An 18,645-nucleotide genomic window follows, 5' to 3' on the forward strand; every position below is an offset into this window, starting at 1 on the left:
TTCGTTCTGTCCGTCTCGACTTTCCCGGCTGTTGATCTTCTCGGCTGCATCCGGCAACTCCGGTACGAACTTCAGCTCGCCGCTGGCTTGATCGTCTCCGCCCAGACAAGCCGATGCCGTTGTCGAAAGCTCATACACTGACATAGGGATAGAAGACGACAAGTCTGCGCACCCAAATGGTCAAGACAAGCCGATGCCGTTGTCGAAAGTTCATACACTGACATGAGGATACAAGACGACAAGTCTGCGCACCCAAATGGTCAAGACAAGCCGATGCCGATGTCGAAAGTTCATACACTGACATGAGGATACAAGACGACAAGTCTGCGCACCCAAATGGTCAAGACAAGCCGATGCCGTTGTCGAAAGTTCATACACTGAAATGGGGATACAAGACGACAAGTTTGCGCACCCAAGTGGTCAGTATACAAGACTCATGGGCAGTCAAGGGAGTTAGCGATTAGAGTGATTAGAGTAAGCGTGTCACGTGTGTTCGTCGTATTTGTATGCGATCTGTGTTGAATGCATTGTACCAATTGTGTGCTGAAGATGTTTGTGTGGAATTGTGTACCTACTTGCAAGTGTGGAAGCCTTTAAATAAACTATATATAATCGGTTTCTTTTTTGTGTGTACTTCTAATCGGACGGTGGCTGGCGCCACATCGATTACTCATTTCTAGTTTTAATTTTTGTTGTGCCTACCATCTTGTGGTAAAGGACATAACCACACGCTTCTTTTTTCACCGGAAATCACGTGACTCGTTGCGTTTCCGTTCTTCTGTGGGGACGTAGCGCGATGTTACTAGTTAGGGGTAGTAAAATACGCGGATTCTACTTTGAGGCTAGTAACTGTCAGGAGATCACCATCATCGCCACAGCCGTCATTATCATTGCCACCGCCGCCGGGTGACCTGGACTCTGCCCGCCGCTTCCCCGCGCAAACCCTCTCTCCACCGTATCGCGAGCAGACACGGCACGACTCGCACCTGTATCGCTATGCTAGAATAAACCTACGCGGTTGAACCAATCTTACCTCGACCAGGACACGGCGGCAGCGGTGCTAGCGTAGCAATTCAGCGGCTACAGTTCCCCACCCCATCCAGATCGACCCCATGGCCGAGTCTGCGCAGCAACCACATTAATAATAATCCAACGTTAAAATTCGCGCGTTGGATTATCCAACTAAAAGACAGGCCTACCTTCTCACTTCTGCGCAACCCTTTGTTAGCACCAACAGCACGGCCGGCTTGGTTCCCTCAAACACAGAACTAGCTGTGTAGATGCAACATGGAAGCACTGGGCATGTCAACAAGATGCTGATTGATGATCGAAGGACAGTATGGACTGTTGTGAACGGTTATTTTAAGTACGAAATAAAATGCAAATCAAATAATATATCTAGAACATAGTAATGTTGACCACACAAATGGATGTTCAATTCAAGTGCTAAAGTAGGTGTTTCAAACTTATCCGAGTGCGGGGGCCAGAAGTCTCATCCCCGAAAGGTTGAGGGCAAACATGGCGGGGGGGGGGGGGGGGGGGGGGGGGGCAATGGAACTTTTTCGGAAGAAGACAACACTGATGGTGTTTCACGTCTCAAAGCAGCCGATTCTTCCAGCGACACCGTAGAGGTTTTCTAGAAAAGAGACCTCGTGCTCTCTGTAAACTCGCCTTTATGCCAGTGACATATTTATTTTTGATTTGCTTACGCAATTACTTTGGGCCCACACTTGATGTGATAGCAATATTTATAACGCCAATGCGCTGACATTTTTCAGTACAACGAGATCAAGCATACCGTCCCTGCATTATCGCACAATTCCCTAGCTAGGCTCAACGGGAATGGGAAAAAATCTATCGTCAAACGACAAGTTTTGCTTTCCTGGTACTTTTACTGCAGCATATTAAGAAAATACTTATATTTTAAAAGTATTTCTTGACGACTAGAAGCGCGAGCTTATAGCTCTATTTTTGGCAATTTCTCCCGCTGAGAGAGAGAGAATTCACGGAGTCCAGCAGCGTCCTCGAGTAAACAGATCGCGCTTGTAGCCTAGTGGCTGTATTGTTCCGGTTGATTTGTGAGAAAGGGCTGAGAAGCACATATTTAGACGACGGTCCAAAAGTTTAACAGAATAGTGCAAAATGTGCGAACATGAGCAGAGCAGCTCTTTCCGGACGGAAATGAATCAATAACATGAAATTGTCCCGGTCGTGAATGTTTCTCTTCGTAGTACGTGTTTTCTGAGCTGCTTTCCCTATCATGTATAACGTATTAGATGGAACTTCAATCAAACGCATCTCGGTTGTAAGAGACCTCGGCGTGAGCGTAGATAATGAACTGACGTTTATGTGGCATGTGTTAATTCTCTCTTGTTGGCAGCGCGACAAAGATGTTGGGACTGATATCTCGCATCGCGAAGCAATTTAAAAACCCTGCCTGTATTATTCGTTTATTTTGCTCTATTGGTTAGGTCAAGGCCTGAATTCGGCCCTACAGTTTAGAATTCGTTGTCGAAAACAGTGGAAAAAAAATTAAAGCATGCAAAAACGTTTAATACGCATCGACTACGACAGCTATTTTCAGCGCCGCTTTTATTTTGATTACAACTTTGTTCTAGATAAGTTGTCGCCGAGGCCATTGTCTGACGGAATAACAGAACGTGACTTGAATTTTTTTTTGCACAAGATAGTAAATGGAGTTATAGATAATGCTTCACTCTTATCCTATGTTAATATCCATGTCCCTTCCCGTTTGACTATGAATCACTCTACTTTTTACGTCAATATCATCTGCAGATCTTCACCTTTGTCACGCATGCAATCACTGTTCAATCGCTTCGACAATCCAGGTATTGAAATATTCAGTGACTTTTCTGTTTACCGCAAGCAACTGCGAGGGATGGCTACCTAGACGTGTGTTTTTGTTCTGTGTTAATTTGGCGTTTATTCGATCTTTGTGCTCCAAGGTGAAGACCCTCGGGTTGTTTCTGGCACACGAAAATAAAGATTATTATTATTACTATTGTAGAGGTGCGTGCCTCTACATCACGTATTTTATTTACAATATCTACAGTTTGGCTTACGCCGTTCTGAATGTGGTCTCGCTGCTCGCGATCCTGGTTTTCGAGTCCCGTGACCGCTCCTCTTTCTGCTCTTCGTAAGCGGTCACTACAAGTACTCCCCCCCTAGTGAGGAGGCGGAGGTGACGAGCGTTTACGTCTCTGCGGAAGCCACTGTCGTGAGGTTTCCCAGGTTGTGTCCCGACTCAAGTTACATGCATTGCCTGGCTGGAACTGAGCTTGTCGAGGTCTTCGGAACGGTGTTGCATCTTGTACACAGCAATCGGAGTCAAGGTGGGCTGCCTTAACTCTGTCTAGCGAGACGACTTTCTCGCTGCCTTTTACCAGAAGTGTCACCGTTTTGTCACTGCGTCTCAGAACCTGAAACGGTCCATCGTATGTGGGCTGTAGGGGTTTCTTGACTCCGTCGTTTCGGAGAAAAACGTGTGTACAGAGCAGAACATCAGCCGGAATGGACGTGTAACGTGTCGACGGTACCCTTGTGTAGGTAGGTCGGAGGTCCTGCATGAGAATACGGAGTCGTCTCACATAGTTTTCGGCACTCTCAATTTCGGTGTCGCTTGATTGGCTGAAGAATTCTCCTGGCAGACGGAGTGACGTACCGTACACCAACTCGGCCGTGCAACAGTTAATATCCGTTTTGAAAGCTGTTCGTATGCCGAGCATAACTAATGGTAGGGCTTCCGTCCACGCAATGCTGTTTGGCTGAGCCTTGATTGCTGCCTTGAGCTGACGATGGAATCGTTCTACCAAGCCATTAGATATCGGATGATAAGCTGTGGTGTGGATGTGCTTGACTCCGAGAAAATGGGAAAGGCTTCGAAACAGTGATGATTCAAACTGTCGTCCTTGGTCGGTGGTGATGGTTTGGGGAACGCCAAATCGACTTACCCACATTTCAATTAGCGTTTGTGCCACTGTTTGTGTTGTGATGTCTCTCATCGGAGCGACCTCGGGCCACCGCGTAAAACGATCTATGGCGGTCAAGATGTAGCGGTATTCATGCGATGGGGGAAGCGGTCCTACAATGTCAACATGAATGTGGGCGAAGCGGGCATCTGGTGGGTTGAACGCGCCTAATGGTGTGATGGCATGCCGGTGTATCTTTGCACGCTGGCATTGCACACATGTCTTGGTCCATGCACGCACATCAGCGTTGATGCGCGGCCAGATGAATCTTGGCACAATGAGACGTTGCGTGGCTCTTATTCCTGGGTGGGATAGGCCATGAAGGGAATCAAAGATTGTCCGGCGTAAATGGGCGGGTATAAACGGTCGAGGTTGGCCTGTCGACATGTCGCATGCTACCGTGTCGTCAGAGCCATGGATCCGCACATCCTGGAAGAAAAGTGTTGCTGAAGTTGTTCGGAGTTTTTGGAGTTCGGCATCAGCGCGTTGCGCTGCTGCAAGCTCCGCATAGGGGACCAGATGAGGTTCGAAGGAGCATCGATTCACACCGATCCTGGAGAGCGCATCAGCCGCAGCATTTTCTGTGCCCTTGATGAAGCGGATGTCGGTCGTGAATTCTGAGATGAAAGCCATCTGCCGCACCTCTCGCGGAGTGTGTGCTGTGCTGTTGGATGTTAGTGCAAATGTCAGTGGTTTATGGTCGGTGAGGACAAAAAAATTTTGGCCTTCAACAAAATGCCGGAAGTGCTTAATTGCGAGGTATATAGCCAGCAGTTCCCTCCCAAAGGTGCTGTAGCGAACTTCTGTTGGTGAAAGTTTTCTTGAGAAGAATGCCAGGGGATGCCAGTTATCTTCCACCTGCTGTTGTAGAACAGCTCCCACAGCACCATCAGAGGCGTCAACCATAATGGAGATGGGTGCGTGTCGCTTGGGGTGTATTAGGAGCGTGGCGTTGGCAATGGCATTCTTAACTGCCTCGAAGGCATGATGGGCAGCCTCATTCCACTGCAGTAGCGACGTTTTCGTCTTGTTTCCTTGCAGCATTGCGAAAAGTGGTTGACTTATATGGGCGCAATGGGGGATGAATCGACGATAAAAATTAGAAAGCCCCAAGAACTCACGGAGCTTCGTTGTCGTCGTCGGTGTTGGAAAGTTTTTGATGATGTCGACCGTCTCAGGCAGTGTTCGGATCCCGCGGCTATCTACGTGGTGTCCAAGAAAACGTATTTCCTCGACACCGAACTCACATTTTGTCGTATTGACGACGAGTCCGTAATCTTGCAACCGAGAAAACAGCTGTCGAAGATGGTTGGCGTGTTCTTCCGGTGTGCGACTGAACACCAAGATGTCATTGATGTAAGCGAAGGTGAATGTCAAGCCGCGAAGAACCTGATCAACAAAACGTTGGAAGGTTTGCGCGGCGTTTCGAAGTCCAAACGGCATTCTCAAGAACTCGAACAAACCAAATGGTGTGACGATCGCAGTTTTGGCAATGTCTGTCGGCTCGATGGGGATTTGGTGGTAGGCTTTAACCAAATCCACTTTGCTGAAAATAGTGGCCCCTTCTACCATGCCACCGAGGTCTTGAATATGTGGGATCGGGTAGCGATCTGGCACTGTAGCCTTATTTAGGGCTCGATAGTCCCCACAGGGTCGCCAGTCTCCGTCTTTTTTTGGTACCATGTGGAGTGGGGAAGACCACGGACTCGAAGAAGGCCGTATATACCCAAGTTCGAGCATCTGGTCAAACTCATCCTTGGCAATCCGAAAACGGTCGGTTGTCAAACGTCGTGGTCTTGCGAAAACCGGGGGGCCCTTGGTCTCAATGTGATGGGTGACGTTGTGCTTCACGCTTTCATCGGGGACCGGTGGGCGGAAGACTTGAGGAAACTCGTTGACAACGTTCTTCCATGGAGTGTCCACTTCCGCTCGTTGGAGAGACGGACTGAGAGGCGTCACCTTTGATAAGAGAACTTGGACGCTAAGCTGCGTGTCGGTGTCGAAGAGCGAATTCCTTCTCATGTCAACTGTGAGGGCGAACCTTCGCAAGAAGTCTGCTCCAATTATGGCTTGTTGGACGTCGGCGATGGTGAAAAGCCAGCGGAACGTCCTGCGGAGCCCGATGTCCAGTGTCAGCGACTTTTCTCCGTACGCCTTGATTGAAGATCCGTTTACTGCTTGGAGTGGCGGAGATTCTTGGCGTTGCCGACGTTCCTCCATCGTAGGGGGCACAACGCTTACCTCTGCACCAGTGTCTATGAGGAAACGAACTTTCGTTCGGCGTTCGGTGACGTAGAATAGTCGACGTGAAGTGGGGCTCTCGACGCTGGCGGCCTTCAGCGCCTGCCCATGCCGTTTCCCGAGTAAGTACATGGCGGGCGACATTGTCTTGCGTGTTGTCCATAGCGCCGGTGGTACCAGCATACCTCTGATTCGGAGTCGGTGGACTCGTGGCGTGCGTAGTTCTGGTGGCAGCGGGCATTCTCTTTCGCGGTCGGAGAAGGCGACGGTCGTACGCGTAGCCTGCGGAGCTCTTGACTCAGTTGGTCCACCCTGACCTCCATGCGCTTGTTAAATTCCATGATTTGAGTTAGTTGAGCTCCAACCTCAGATGGCGTAGGTGGTGGTGCTGATGCGCTTTGTTCCAGGGCAGAAATGCTGGACCCACCTACATCTATAATTTGGTCCGCCATACGAGCCAGAGTGGCGATCGAGTCTGTCGTCGTTGCGCTCAAGATCATGCGCACTTGGGCTGGAAGGCGTTGAAGGAACAGCTCCCTCAAAATTGCTGTGTCAATTGTTGTTGCCTTGTCTCCGAGGAGCTGTTCTATTCGTCGAAGAAATTCGGTAGGCTTTCGACCGCCCAACTCCTCGGAAGTCAAAAGCTGTTGCAGTCGGCGCGGTTCGGATTCCGTTGTGCGTCGTATCAGCTCCTCTCGTAGTTTCTCGTAAGGCTGATCGTCTGGAGGTGAGCGCAGTATATCCCGTACCATGGCCGCTGTTGCTTGCGGAAGAGCCGAAACCACGTAATCGAACTTCGTCGAGGACGACGTAATTCTATGCTTTCGGAAAATGGATTCTGTCGTCAGAAACCATAGTTCAGAGTCGGCCGACCAGAACTCGGGAAACTTAATGGTCGTTGTCGTCGTCCCCAAAATGGACGGGGTCTGAGCAGAGCCGGTGTCATCGCCTTGACTCATGATGCAAGTAGAAAGCTGAGCTCACCGAAAACCAAGGTTCTGGAACTGTGTGGTTGGCTCAGGGCAGTTGTCTCTTGTTACCGGGTCACCAATTTGTAGAGGTGCGTGCCTCTACATCACGTATTTTATTTACAATATCTACAGTTTGGCTTACGCCGTTCTGAATGTGGTCTCGCTGCTCGCGATCCTGGTTTTCGAGTCCCGTGACCGCTCCTCTTTCTGCTCTTCGTAAGCGGTCACTACACTATTATAACAAAGAACGGCATGTGAACGACAAGTATGCCTTCTTGGACGATCTAGCTAAACTCGTTAATGTTATTCCAGAGCTTACTTCCACTCAGTCATCTAAATTAGTTTTAACTTATCCTATCGACTATACCTCGAACCGATAAAACCTATATACATTTGATAACTAAACGAGAGTTGGAATAAAAATAAGGATAAAGAGCAGTTCATAATACTTTTCTTACAAGTACCCTCGTTAAATTTCAAATTTGACAAAAAAAAGATATGGCCAAAATATTGCAATTTATCATAAATAATAGCGCAATTTCATTCCGCAATTTTTACTGCAAGTTGTTACATTAGCACTGACCAAATTCCTTCCTTCCTTCCTTTTTTTTTTTTTTTTCTTTTTAGTATCCGACATTTGCGTGTTTACGTCCCAGTCTGGGGAGTGCACTTTCCTCGAATAGCAGGCGGGTGCGCTGCGGCGAAGCAAGATAAGCAAACTCGCGTTGCATACTTTCCGGTTGTCGATTCACTGCAGTACACAAGAGCGCAGCGAGAAGTGCACTTAACAAAGCTAACTTCCCCGCCAGAGCAAACCACGAACATGAGAGATATTGCGGAACATCCGCGAGCACTCCCAGTGTCTGACAGAGAGATGAGGTCCAATAGTAAGTTATTTGCGGTGAGAATCGAAGGTTTTGAATATTCGCACAAGCCTAGCATAACGATCTGGACGTGTCGCGGGGCATAAGCTATTATACTTTCACTATCAATAAAGAATAATAATTAAAAAATTTGGCGCAGTGTTAGAGGAAATCCTTCACATTTTGGCTACATGTAGCGGAGCAATTCCCTTTAGGGCAGTTCGACGTAGCAATCGCATCACTGTCTTCAAGACCAGAATGCTACTTGTTATAAAACAAAATGCTACTCTTTATGAGCGTAATGAAGGTGTTCACGGGAAACTACGTGGCAGTATGGACCTGTTGCTTGCCTCTAGTGGTATCGGGAACACGCCGAGGTGCGAGCTCAACCGGACTGGCCGTTTTCGAAATTTCGACGCAAAGTTCGACGGAAGATGTACCACTACGTGCATGCACGGAAATTGAGAACGAGCTCACGCTCCCTGGCGGAGGAGCTCGGTAACGAACCGACTAAATCGTCAGAAGGTTATATATTTTGCATTTTATATCGGGAAATATTAGTTTTAACATTAATGACACATAAATTATTTCTTACCGAAATCCGAAACGTTTCCTCGAAGTCGAGCAACATAGTTTCGAAAGTCAATCATCGCCGAGCTGTGTGAGGAGGTCGAACGTTCGGCGAACTTTGGTCGAAACTCAAGTTGGACAAAGGGTGGCCATGTCCCGCAAGATCGAAATGTCGAATGTCAACCGACACGACGTTCCGAGGCGGCGCCGATTGCCTCAGCCGCCCGGTGAATCGCATCGCCCAGCGAGCGACGACCGCTGGGATGGAACGTCCTGTTCGAGTGATGACGAACGAGCTCGTGTGCCGCAGAGCTTGCGCGCAGCCATCCACTTCATTTTCTTAGCAAGAAATGTAGCAATGCCGGGACAAAAGAAAGCTATTCTTGGAGGACGTCTACACCTCAAAAAGCGAACATGAGTTCACTTTCCTGCAAAACACGCAGACAGCCGGCCAATCGCGGCGAGCAATAGAAGGATCCCTGCGAATGGCAAAGCCTCAGAGCACACATCCACACACACGCACATACGAGCGCAAGTGCACACACACAGGCGCGCGAACGCACACACACGCACGCCAACACGTACGCGCACGAACACACACAAAGCACGCTCACACAAGAAGACGCCCGCGCACGCATTCACGCATGCGCGAACACAGAAATACACGCACACGTGACGCACACACACACGGACACACACGCACACACGCGTCGAAAGCGGCGTGCGCAGCGATATTAAGCAGGTTTCTCCGTCGCGGAAGCATTCGCTAAACTATCTTGTGTCGATGAATTGAATCTCCTAAAACAGGCGGATACGTTCACGTTGGTAAGCTTTTAAGACTATCGGTACACACGTGCTTGTCGAAATGTACATGTAATGCGAGAGTGCTTTCAACCTATATAAGCGATCGTGACCGATGTCTTATAGATACAGCCACGTGTCTCCAGCACCGCTCCCGGTGTCACGTTTTTCTGCCGCAGAAGCATACACCGAACTAGTTTGTGCCGATGAAATGAATCTCCAAACAGCTGTGCGTTGTTAAGCCACTCGCAGCGTTACTAAAACACTCAGTTGGGAAACTCCCATAGAGACAGCTTCGAAAAAGTGGCCCCAACCTGTCTCCGAGCACCGAGCTAATGACGAACACAACGCCACCATTTCTCCCGCAGCGGCCACTCGAGGAACAGCACGTGACTTCTATTTTGGCTTTAAGAACAGATACAGCAGTAGAGGTTACAAGGGTGCCACCCCTGTCTCCCCCGGCGGACGTGCCGCGTTCAACATCTGAAGTTAAAATGCACCTAGGTCTGGACGCGCTACCTGAAAGGCCCGCTGAGGCATGGTTGTATAAAAACAATATTAATTGTTCCGCAACACCTTGTGAACTAAAGATGATAAAAACATCACGCGCCCATCATTTGGTACTAAACTCCAATAAATTTCATACAAAAAGAGTATTTTCCGTTTGTTTTTACGCAAAAACAGGCTTTCAAAAAGCTCAAGGTGACCATAGTACAAACAAACGAAAAAGAGTGGCGCTGTTGTCGCATTTAGCTCGGTCTGGGTGGACGCCAGCGGCCCAGGTTTCGACGGCGAGTTTCCCAACTGAGTGTTTTAGTAACGTTGGCCACTCGTTTAAGACCTTCGGTAAACGCGTGCGTGCCTAAATGTATATTTAATGAGGGAATGCATTCAACCTAAGCGATGGCGCCGGAAGAGTGAAAGCTATAGATGCCTCTAGCAACGTGACACTCCTAGTGTTCCTAGCGAACCACGGCGGAAACCGCGCCATCGGGACATCTTCCTTCAAAGCCAGTCTCGACGCGAGAATTGGGTCTTGGCGAGTAGCGACTGCTGCGCTTGGTCCAGCGAAAAGTTTGCCCACGAGGAAGGCCCATCAACACAGTAGTTCGGTTGAGATGCAAATAAGGTGCCATCATCAGCTAGCGGCCAATAAAAAACGGGCCAATACAAAAACAAATGCTTGAAAGCAACGTAAGAAAACAGTTAACTCGCGCTCGTTTTTATAGCTTAAAGGTTTCGTGCCTTTATTATACAGTCCGCGTCCGTCCATTCGTTTGATCGTCCAAATCGATTTATATAGCATAAAAAAAAGGGAATCCAGTTTTTCATCGCTTCACTTTATGATGTATTCTCATTCCAATCCACAATCGGGGTCCACTATCGCATTCCACGACGAACACGAGCTGCCGCGGGACGAGCAGCGTGGTTACGACGGCTACCAAACGACCCGGCTGCGTTTGAAACGACATCGCAACCACGCAATCCAGTGGCGCGCAACTAATACGAGAACGCCAATATAGGTAACTCAATATTTTTCATTTATTATTCCAAGAATAAATAAAGTTGGATATCTGTTCAGCCTCTTTTTGCATAGCTACCGTAACGTTTTGTTGCTCATTCTGCTCGAGGGTGTCGCACGGTCCTTTGAGACGATAAAAGAGAAACTGATATTGTAAAGTGTTTACAAAATGCAGACGTAATATTTTTCCGTAATACTTAGGGACCAACGTGTTTGTGGTTTAATGAGTATAAGAAATCTAAGATCCGGCAGATAGATTTCCTTCTCATGGCACCTTCAAAGCCTCGAACACAGACTCGAATCGTTTTCCCCTTTGGTCGGTAGGCGTCCAAAATGGTCAGAGAATTCTAGATCTTAGAAAGGGGGGGAACTGAAACCACAAGAGCGTTTCCAAATCAACGACGGACACCACCTACGCAGACAGTTGTCTCGTTTCTCAAGGGAGAGGGAGAGCGGCCAGCGAAAGCTTGCGAGACACCCGCAGACGACCGACACTTTCGCCATTTTGTCGCACCTTGCATCGCCCACGCGAGTTAGAAATCTCCCGATCCATGTGGAATAAATGAAAACACTCTCGAGTCTAGGCACTCCGAGCATCCTCCGACGTGTTGATAGGACACGAGGACCGGCCAAACTCTGACGTCACACTCGTGCCCACTCCGCGTGTTCGCTCCCTCTCACTGCGATGACGTCAGAGTGAGTAGGCTTTGATTCTTCTAGGTGCTGTTTGCCGCCAACTGAACACTCAGCAGGAAACTAAATTTAACAATTAAACATCGTTTTTTTTTTCCACCTCGGCAAGTAGAAATAAAAGTTACAGAATTCCTTTTGGAAGCAGTCTGTCTTATTACGTCGAAGCTGTTTATGGCTAGGGTTTCGTGCATCTTTTGGTGTGCGTCAATAAAAACTCAGAGCGGGCTCGCACCGCCCCCTCTTTATCGTCGTTCCAAGCGCTTGCGTGCCTAGTATCCTTTCCTTCCGCCGTGTGGCGGTCCCGTCGCGCGTGTCTAGTATCCTCCGGCTCTTCGGGCGGCGATATAGTCCTCGAGATGTGCGTGCGCACCATTCGTCAAGATGAACACCGATCGAGACAATCAATGTGTTCGTTCCCTTGTTCGAAATTCTCTCATGTCTGTGTCGTGTGCTAAACAGCTTCGCTGGTCATCTATAGCTTCACAGAGAGAAATGGTTCATGATTTTTTTCATTTTTTTTTCAAGTTTTTCGGTTTTATAGTTTACTCGATGTGGCACGCACAAGTTATCTAGTCGAAGCGGTTTATCCGAGGCGTCGCTGCCACACGCTGCGCGTGCTTCGGGGTGCGCTGGGCATTCTGGGTCGGTGCTCTGCCAGCCTTACTGCGCGTGTATCATGCGTTTTGCGAGCTTCGGAGGTCGGCGCCGTCTCGCACTGCAGCGCTGTCGCCCGTCGGATGTTGATTGCGGACAACCTCGCAACCTGGAAAGTTATTCCGCCGAACGGAAAAAAAACAAATGTGGACTCGTTTGAACTGGATCCCGACTCCCACGAGAAAAAAGTGACACCACCGAAACACAGCGGCGCAAAACAGGAGTAGCCTTCAAGGTACACAGAAAACGCAGGGAATGTCCATACAGGTCACGTTTTGGAGAGGACAGCCAAATGCAGGCCACAGGGCGTGCACTGTACACACCCTAGACTCTAAAAAAAAAAAAAAAAAAAAATAGAGAGAAAAAAGAGGGATGTAGTTCTGCACTTTTTTGTCCCAAATAATACACTTCAAAACTTCAGTTCGACGTACAGCGCACTAAAGTCTAACTGACGGCTCCAAGTATCAAGAGGGGCTTGAAAACGGTGCGTTATAACCAAAATACATTTAAAAGACTACAGGAAAAATAAGGAAAAAAAAAACACTGATGTTGTGCAGTACGATGAAGAAACCCGCGATTATTATTATTTTTTTTTTTTTGTAGTCAGTGACGCGTACATTGGCTATTTTAATAAGTTGTACCACTCGGCTATCAAGCCGCGCTCGTGAAAGATTGGTATAGTTAGGGAGTATTACATGGGACAAAGGGTGTAAGACCATACACTTTTATGAGAGTGTAGAAGACGAGGCCCGCGTCGTTCCCCCTCAAACGTCATCAGAAAGAGGTCCAGGCAGCGCCACTTATCTCGGGTCCGAGTCGCCGCACGCGCGTCTCGCAGCACTTCACAACGAGCGCGACGACGGGGCGCGGCGGCGTCAAAAAGCAAGCGTCTGTCGCTTTCCCGCGTATCTCTCGTCGAGCTTGGTCGTGTTTGCCGCTTAAGGTGCGTCGGGGTACCACTAACGATGACGTAATGCGCTGGCCTTTTAGTTGGTCCACCCGCGTACAAAGAGCGGCGTAAACACACGGCGGCCAAAACAGGGCCCTCACCGCTTCGGTGTGGACGGGGTGGGCAGCAAACAAGAGGGCGGCCGCCACGCTTGCCGCCTCACTCAGGAACATCGAGGACACCCTGCGGACAGAGGACATGCTCAGGTCACGACACATCAACGCGTAAACATTAATACTTTTTACACCCTTAAAGGTGCACTAAAGACGTTTCTGAGATCGTCTGTCCTTGGTGATATCTTACGAGCTCCAAGCATACTAGAAATCGACAAATTATGCACGTACGACGTCTATTTACCCACTGAAAATGTGCAAGTTCGCGCCACGTCCCTTTCGGAGCGGAAAAATCTGGAGCACAGATTGGCTGACGCGCGCCCGTCGTCACGCCGCCGACGCCTCCGCTGGATTCTGTTCTCCAGATTTTTCCGCTCCGAAAGGAACGTGGCGCGAACTTCTATCACATTTTCAATAGGGAAATAGATGTCGCACGTGCATAATTTGTCGATTTCTAGGATGCTTGGACCCCGTGAGATAAGTTGTCACCAAGAGCAGACGATCTCAGAAACGTCTTTAGTGCACCTTAAGGGTGGGAATCAGCTCTTCCCAGGGCTAACACCCTATGGTACAGTCGCAACATTGTATTGAAGCGCTGGCGGTACAGAGCGCGTGACGTTTCAAAGTAGTACCGGTCCCATTGAAAGCTTCACCACCCTCGTTAAAATTCTGCTAAGCACGCGCGCCATGGCGCCGATTCGCCGGTTTATAACCGAACATAACAAGCTGCGAGCCTTGCTGCTAGGCTAACCTAGGGGACGTTAAACGTTTACGGGTTACTACGGCAAATCCCCATGCCCAGCGAAAGGGGCCACTACAGCGGCCCGGTCCGCAACTTTCCGAGGCGTCGAGCGTCGAGCGAGCACAGTAGGCCAGAACCAGCAACTATACACAAACACGTGGGTGCCACGGCTCTCACATTGTCCAGCAATGACTTAATCGCGATAACAAAAAATAAAGGATATTTTATAGACAATGTTAGACGTTAGCAGGGATAAACTCAAGGTACTCCCCGGAAATCCCAGGCTCAGTTTCAACCGCAGGGAGTGTTTGCGAGTAAGTTCAACGGGCACTTGTACCCGCGAGATCCCTGTAGACATGACGCGGTCCCCATATATGATACCCCATAGATCGGAGGCCACTTCCACCGGCCATGCAGTACAGAAGACCCCGCACGACACCGTGTCCCGATGTGGCCCGTGGAAAACAACCACGCAAAGGCGATCCTGTCCCTACGGGTAAATAGGGCTACAGGATTCGGGCCGAACGCCCCGTGCCCAAGGTCACGCTGCGGGAAATCCAGGAGTGACTCCGAATGTTCGCCTTCCTCGGCACAAGCTCCACCTCGGTGGTCCCTGTCGCCTTCGCTATCTAGATACAAAACCAGGTACCAGTGCCCCTTGACTGACGGATAAAACTAGGCGCGACAACCTTTGGAGCTGGTGTTGCCGACTCGTCGGAGCGATCCTCGTGCAAAGGTTCCGGAATAACTCCTACCTTGTCATCGAGAACCACAGCGCGACGGCATTCGTCGACGACGGAGTGGGACGCTCTCTAGCTGCCTTCGAGGAAATACGCCTACGTTTCGGGCAAACCTTCCTCCTGGAGCCACTCAATAAAGCACGCTTCAGACTAACGACGCTTGAGCATCTTCGTGTGTACAATCGTATACGTGTTACCTGTAAGCTCAATATTCAAATGAAAAAAAAAGAAAATAGCTCAGACGGTACCTGCAATTATATAAAAAAAAAAGACGGAACCCTTTCTATTAAGTTTGTTTACATCTCCTACAAGGTATACGAGGGCTGCAGTCAGTCATCATTTTAACTTACCAGTATGTAAAAACAGTTAAGTCAACGACTCGCCGAATTTATTGGTACATTAATTTGGAATGCAATAGCAACGGATGTGAGGCTAAACTCTAATTTCTTGTAAACACTAAAAACGCATTTTTATTTCAGAAATGTGGCCACTATATTGTCACGGGTGGTGACCAAAAACAATAAATAAACAGGAAGAAATAAACGTTTAATGGGGCGAACTTGTGCCAAAAATAAAAAGGTAAAAAGGATAATAAAAGAGCGTCGCGGGCGTCGAAGTCGGCGTAGCAGCAGAGTCGAAAGCTGGGGCGAAACTGACTGCAGATCGCCACGCGGAGCCCCTTATGTACACGTGTGGGCTTCTGGAATAATCGGCGTAGAAGGTTCGGCGTATAGAACATTCTGACCGCGAACAAACCCAACATGGTTCTCGAATTTACCAGAACAGAGTCAACAAAAATGCACCTCCGCGGCCAGGAATCGAACCCTGGCTTTCAGCATGGAAAGCAAGCGCGATAACCCTTAGACCACGAGCGCGCTGTCTTCTTGGTCAGTTGCGCTCGCGGCAATATGTCATCCAGGCGCGTAATCTAGGCATTTTCACTGGTAAGATCTTTAGATGTGCGCCGCATTGTACATTTTATTTTGTCTTTGTACCCGACTAGCCACCGCGGCTATGGGTTCAAACAATGTTCGTGCATTGTATCGAATTTTTTGAAAAATGAATAAACCTGAATATGAATTGTTGCCGTTTGTCTGAAATCGCAGGAAACACTTTTCCGTACTCCAGAAACGGTAAAACAGTCATCGACAGAACAAATGAACACGGTATCGCCTGAGCTTCCTGACAGTGCATTATCTATTGCTCAGAAAGTGGCGTTCTCGAATCGCACCAAAATGGCGGCGCCCGCAATATAATACATGGATAGAGTGCCTCTGCCAACGTTACTAAAACACTCAGTTGGAAAACCCGTCCTTGAAACCCGGACCACTCGCGTCCACCGAGAACAAACTAAATACGATAACAGCGCAACCCTTTAGCGACTAGTCAAAACATGAAAGGTCATATATACTGCCTCTGAGAAACGACACTGCAAGATGGCGCCACCGGCCCCTGCGCGACTCGACCTGAACCGATACGTCCAGACGAGCAGTTCACGGAGTGGCCGCTGCGGGAAAAAAAATGGCGGCGTTGCGATCGCCCTTTTGTTCGGTTCTCGAGTACGGATGGAAGCCACTTTTTAAAAGCAGGCTGTATGGCAGTTTCCCAACTGAATTGCTCCAGTAACGTGGGCAGCTGATGGCTCTCCTCCCTCCCTTTACCTGAGGAAGAGCAGACAGACGGCGCAGTGGAGCAGCACGTTTCCCAGGTGGTAGCCCATGGGCCTCAGCTCGTGGATCCAGTAGTTGAGGCGGAAAGTGAGCACGCACAGCGGCCGGTACGACTTGTGGCTGTGCTCCTGCCGAGAGAGAAGAAAACGCCATGGCTGATCACGCTCCGCGCAAGGAGGCGAACGTGAAGAAACACCAATGCTTAGCTCTCCGGCACCAGTACGCTGACTTCACCCCAATCTTGCTGGTGGGCCCAGCCCCCGAACTTATGAAACATAAAAGAATAATTTACCATGAGGCATTCCCTGGTTTATTGTTCTCGCAATTCCGATAATATCTAGAAGAAATGTTCCAAAAGCCTTGACGATAATAATCCCTGGAGAAGGGGAAGAAGCGCAACAAAAGACAGATTGTCCTTTGTCCCCCTTGTTCCCCTTGTCCAGGGATTATCATCATTCTTGTCCAGCTCGACTGCAGCTTTGCATTAATTGCATTATCATCATAACCGAAATTGTTCTTCATTCTCGTCGTCTCAGCAAGCGACGAGCCAAAATGTAAACACTCTCGAAGGAATGCTATTTTTTACTATATTTGCTGCAGCATCACGCGTGACGATGAGCGACGCATTACGATAAAGTGAAAGTCAATAGGGAACCCAATCTAGGGCTCGTAACGCGTGTTATCGCACTATTTGAACACGTTGGTTCTGACCGTCGAGCGTCTATTTCAGGGGGATTAGTGGACGAGTATGTTGACGCAGCTCGGAGCAAGTGGGAGCGAAAGACCGCTGCAGGGCTCAGTCTCCATGCTACACGTCTCCCTCTGAATGAGCATCGTACCGGCTTGTCGATGATCGCGAATCGCTACTGCGTGGATGCACGTTAATGACTCCAGGCTGGTCCTGCACCGGCTAAATGCCTCTACAGCGGAGACAATTCGGACACCCGTTGGCGATGACTAACATCACGATGTCTAGAAAATACACAGCACAATTACGTCCATACATTGTGGGGATTCCTGCGATCTCCCTTCCCCGATGGCTGTGAAAACGGCAGCCGGTCGGAACGCTCGGCCTCCTTCGCAGTGAGCTCCGACCTGGTCGTGAAGAGGAAGGTTCTCTGTCTCGGAGGGCCCTGCTCTCACTCCCTCCCGAGGGGAGCTTTTTCCGTTCCCCCCGCTCGGGTGTGGATCACTGCTGACAGGCAAGGAGGTTTTTCCTCTTGTTTTCCCGCTTTGGGGAGAAGGACTCGTCTGGTGACCGCGAAAGAGATAGGACGTGTATCGGCGACTTCTCCGATGCTTTCCCGCCCTATGCAGCTCTCTGGAACCCCGCGTCAAGCAGGTAAGGACCTTTCCTTACCTGCTACCAGCAGGTAAGGAAAGGTTCTCATATGCTACCAGCAAATAGTAAACTAGTTGCTGGTAGCATATGAAAACTTCTTGTCGGAACATCCGAGATCAGCACTGTCCTTTATTTTCAGGTCCACGAGGAGAAGCATGTAAGATCAACACCTTCTAGGTAACGAAGCTTTCTAAGAATCCCTATAATAAAGCGCAGATAAGAGATTGCACACGAGTGCTACTTAAGCGTTCGTGTCGATGAGAACTCGTGTTCTCACCGACACGAGTCTCAGCCAAACGCTATTCGCGTTCAATCGTGCCCTGGCGCCAGGTGGGTGATAGAAAATCCACGGCCTCGTTATATCAGTAAAGTCGGGCTGCGCCCCCTCTTCCACAAAGTTGCCTATCCAAACGCAAGTGGTATTTTAAGCCAGGACCCGCAATCCAGCTACTAAACACCACAACCCTTACAAAAAAATTGTCTCCACCTTCTACAAATTTTGTACAAAAATAGTGCACAGAAGCTATACATATTTTAAAGAAAATGTACCCACTTTTCTATCCACTGTCTATAACCTTTTGGCCGTTTTTCTGCAGAAATTCTATAGAACTTAATGTATATAGATTGTATAGAAATTGTATAAAAAACGCATCGGGTTTACGAACGTTTCTATCGCCTTTCCATAAGAAACAGAACAGGTTTTCGCGAAAACATAATAAATGCTGATGATTTATTTTAGGCCTGCCAGACACGTCCATGCAAACATGCACTCGCAACTTGACTCG

The 18,645-nt window shown here is 48.8% G+C and overlaps 1 protein-coding gene across 2 annotated transcripts in view; it reads right to left on the reverse strand.

The window, feature by feature from the left end:
* The window catches only part of LOC8028096 (protein O-mannosyl-transferase Tmtc3), a 328,600-nt gene that overhangs the window by 112,256 nt on the left and 197,699 nt on the right, over positions 1 to 18,645 (reverse strand). For both annotated transcript variants that reach the window (XM_042293455.1, XM_040214192.2), the window contains 2 exons: positions 16,510 to 16,646; positions 13,355 to 13,436 (listed from right to left, as the gene is read on the reverse strand). In XM_042293455.1, coding sequence (XP_042149389.1) covers positions 13,355 to 13,436; positions 16,510 to 16,646 — 219 coding nt within the window. The remainder of the gene's footprint in view (positions 1 to 13,354; positions 13,437 to 16,509; positions 16,647 to 18,645) is intronic.

This window comes from Ixodes scapularis, unplaced genomic scaffold, assembly GCF_016920785.2.
Source record: "Ixodes scapularis isolate PalLabHiFi unplaced genomic scaffold, ASM1692078v2 PGA_scaffold4__175_contigs__length_147842914, whole genome shotgun sequence".
Lineage (NCBI taxonomy): Eukaryota > Metazoa > Arthropoda > Arachnida > Ixodida > Ixodidae > Ixodes > Ixodes scapularis.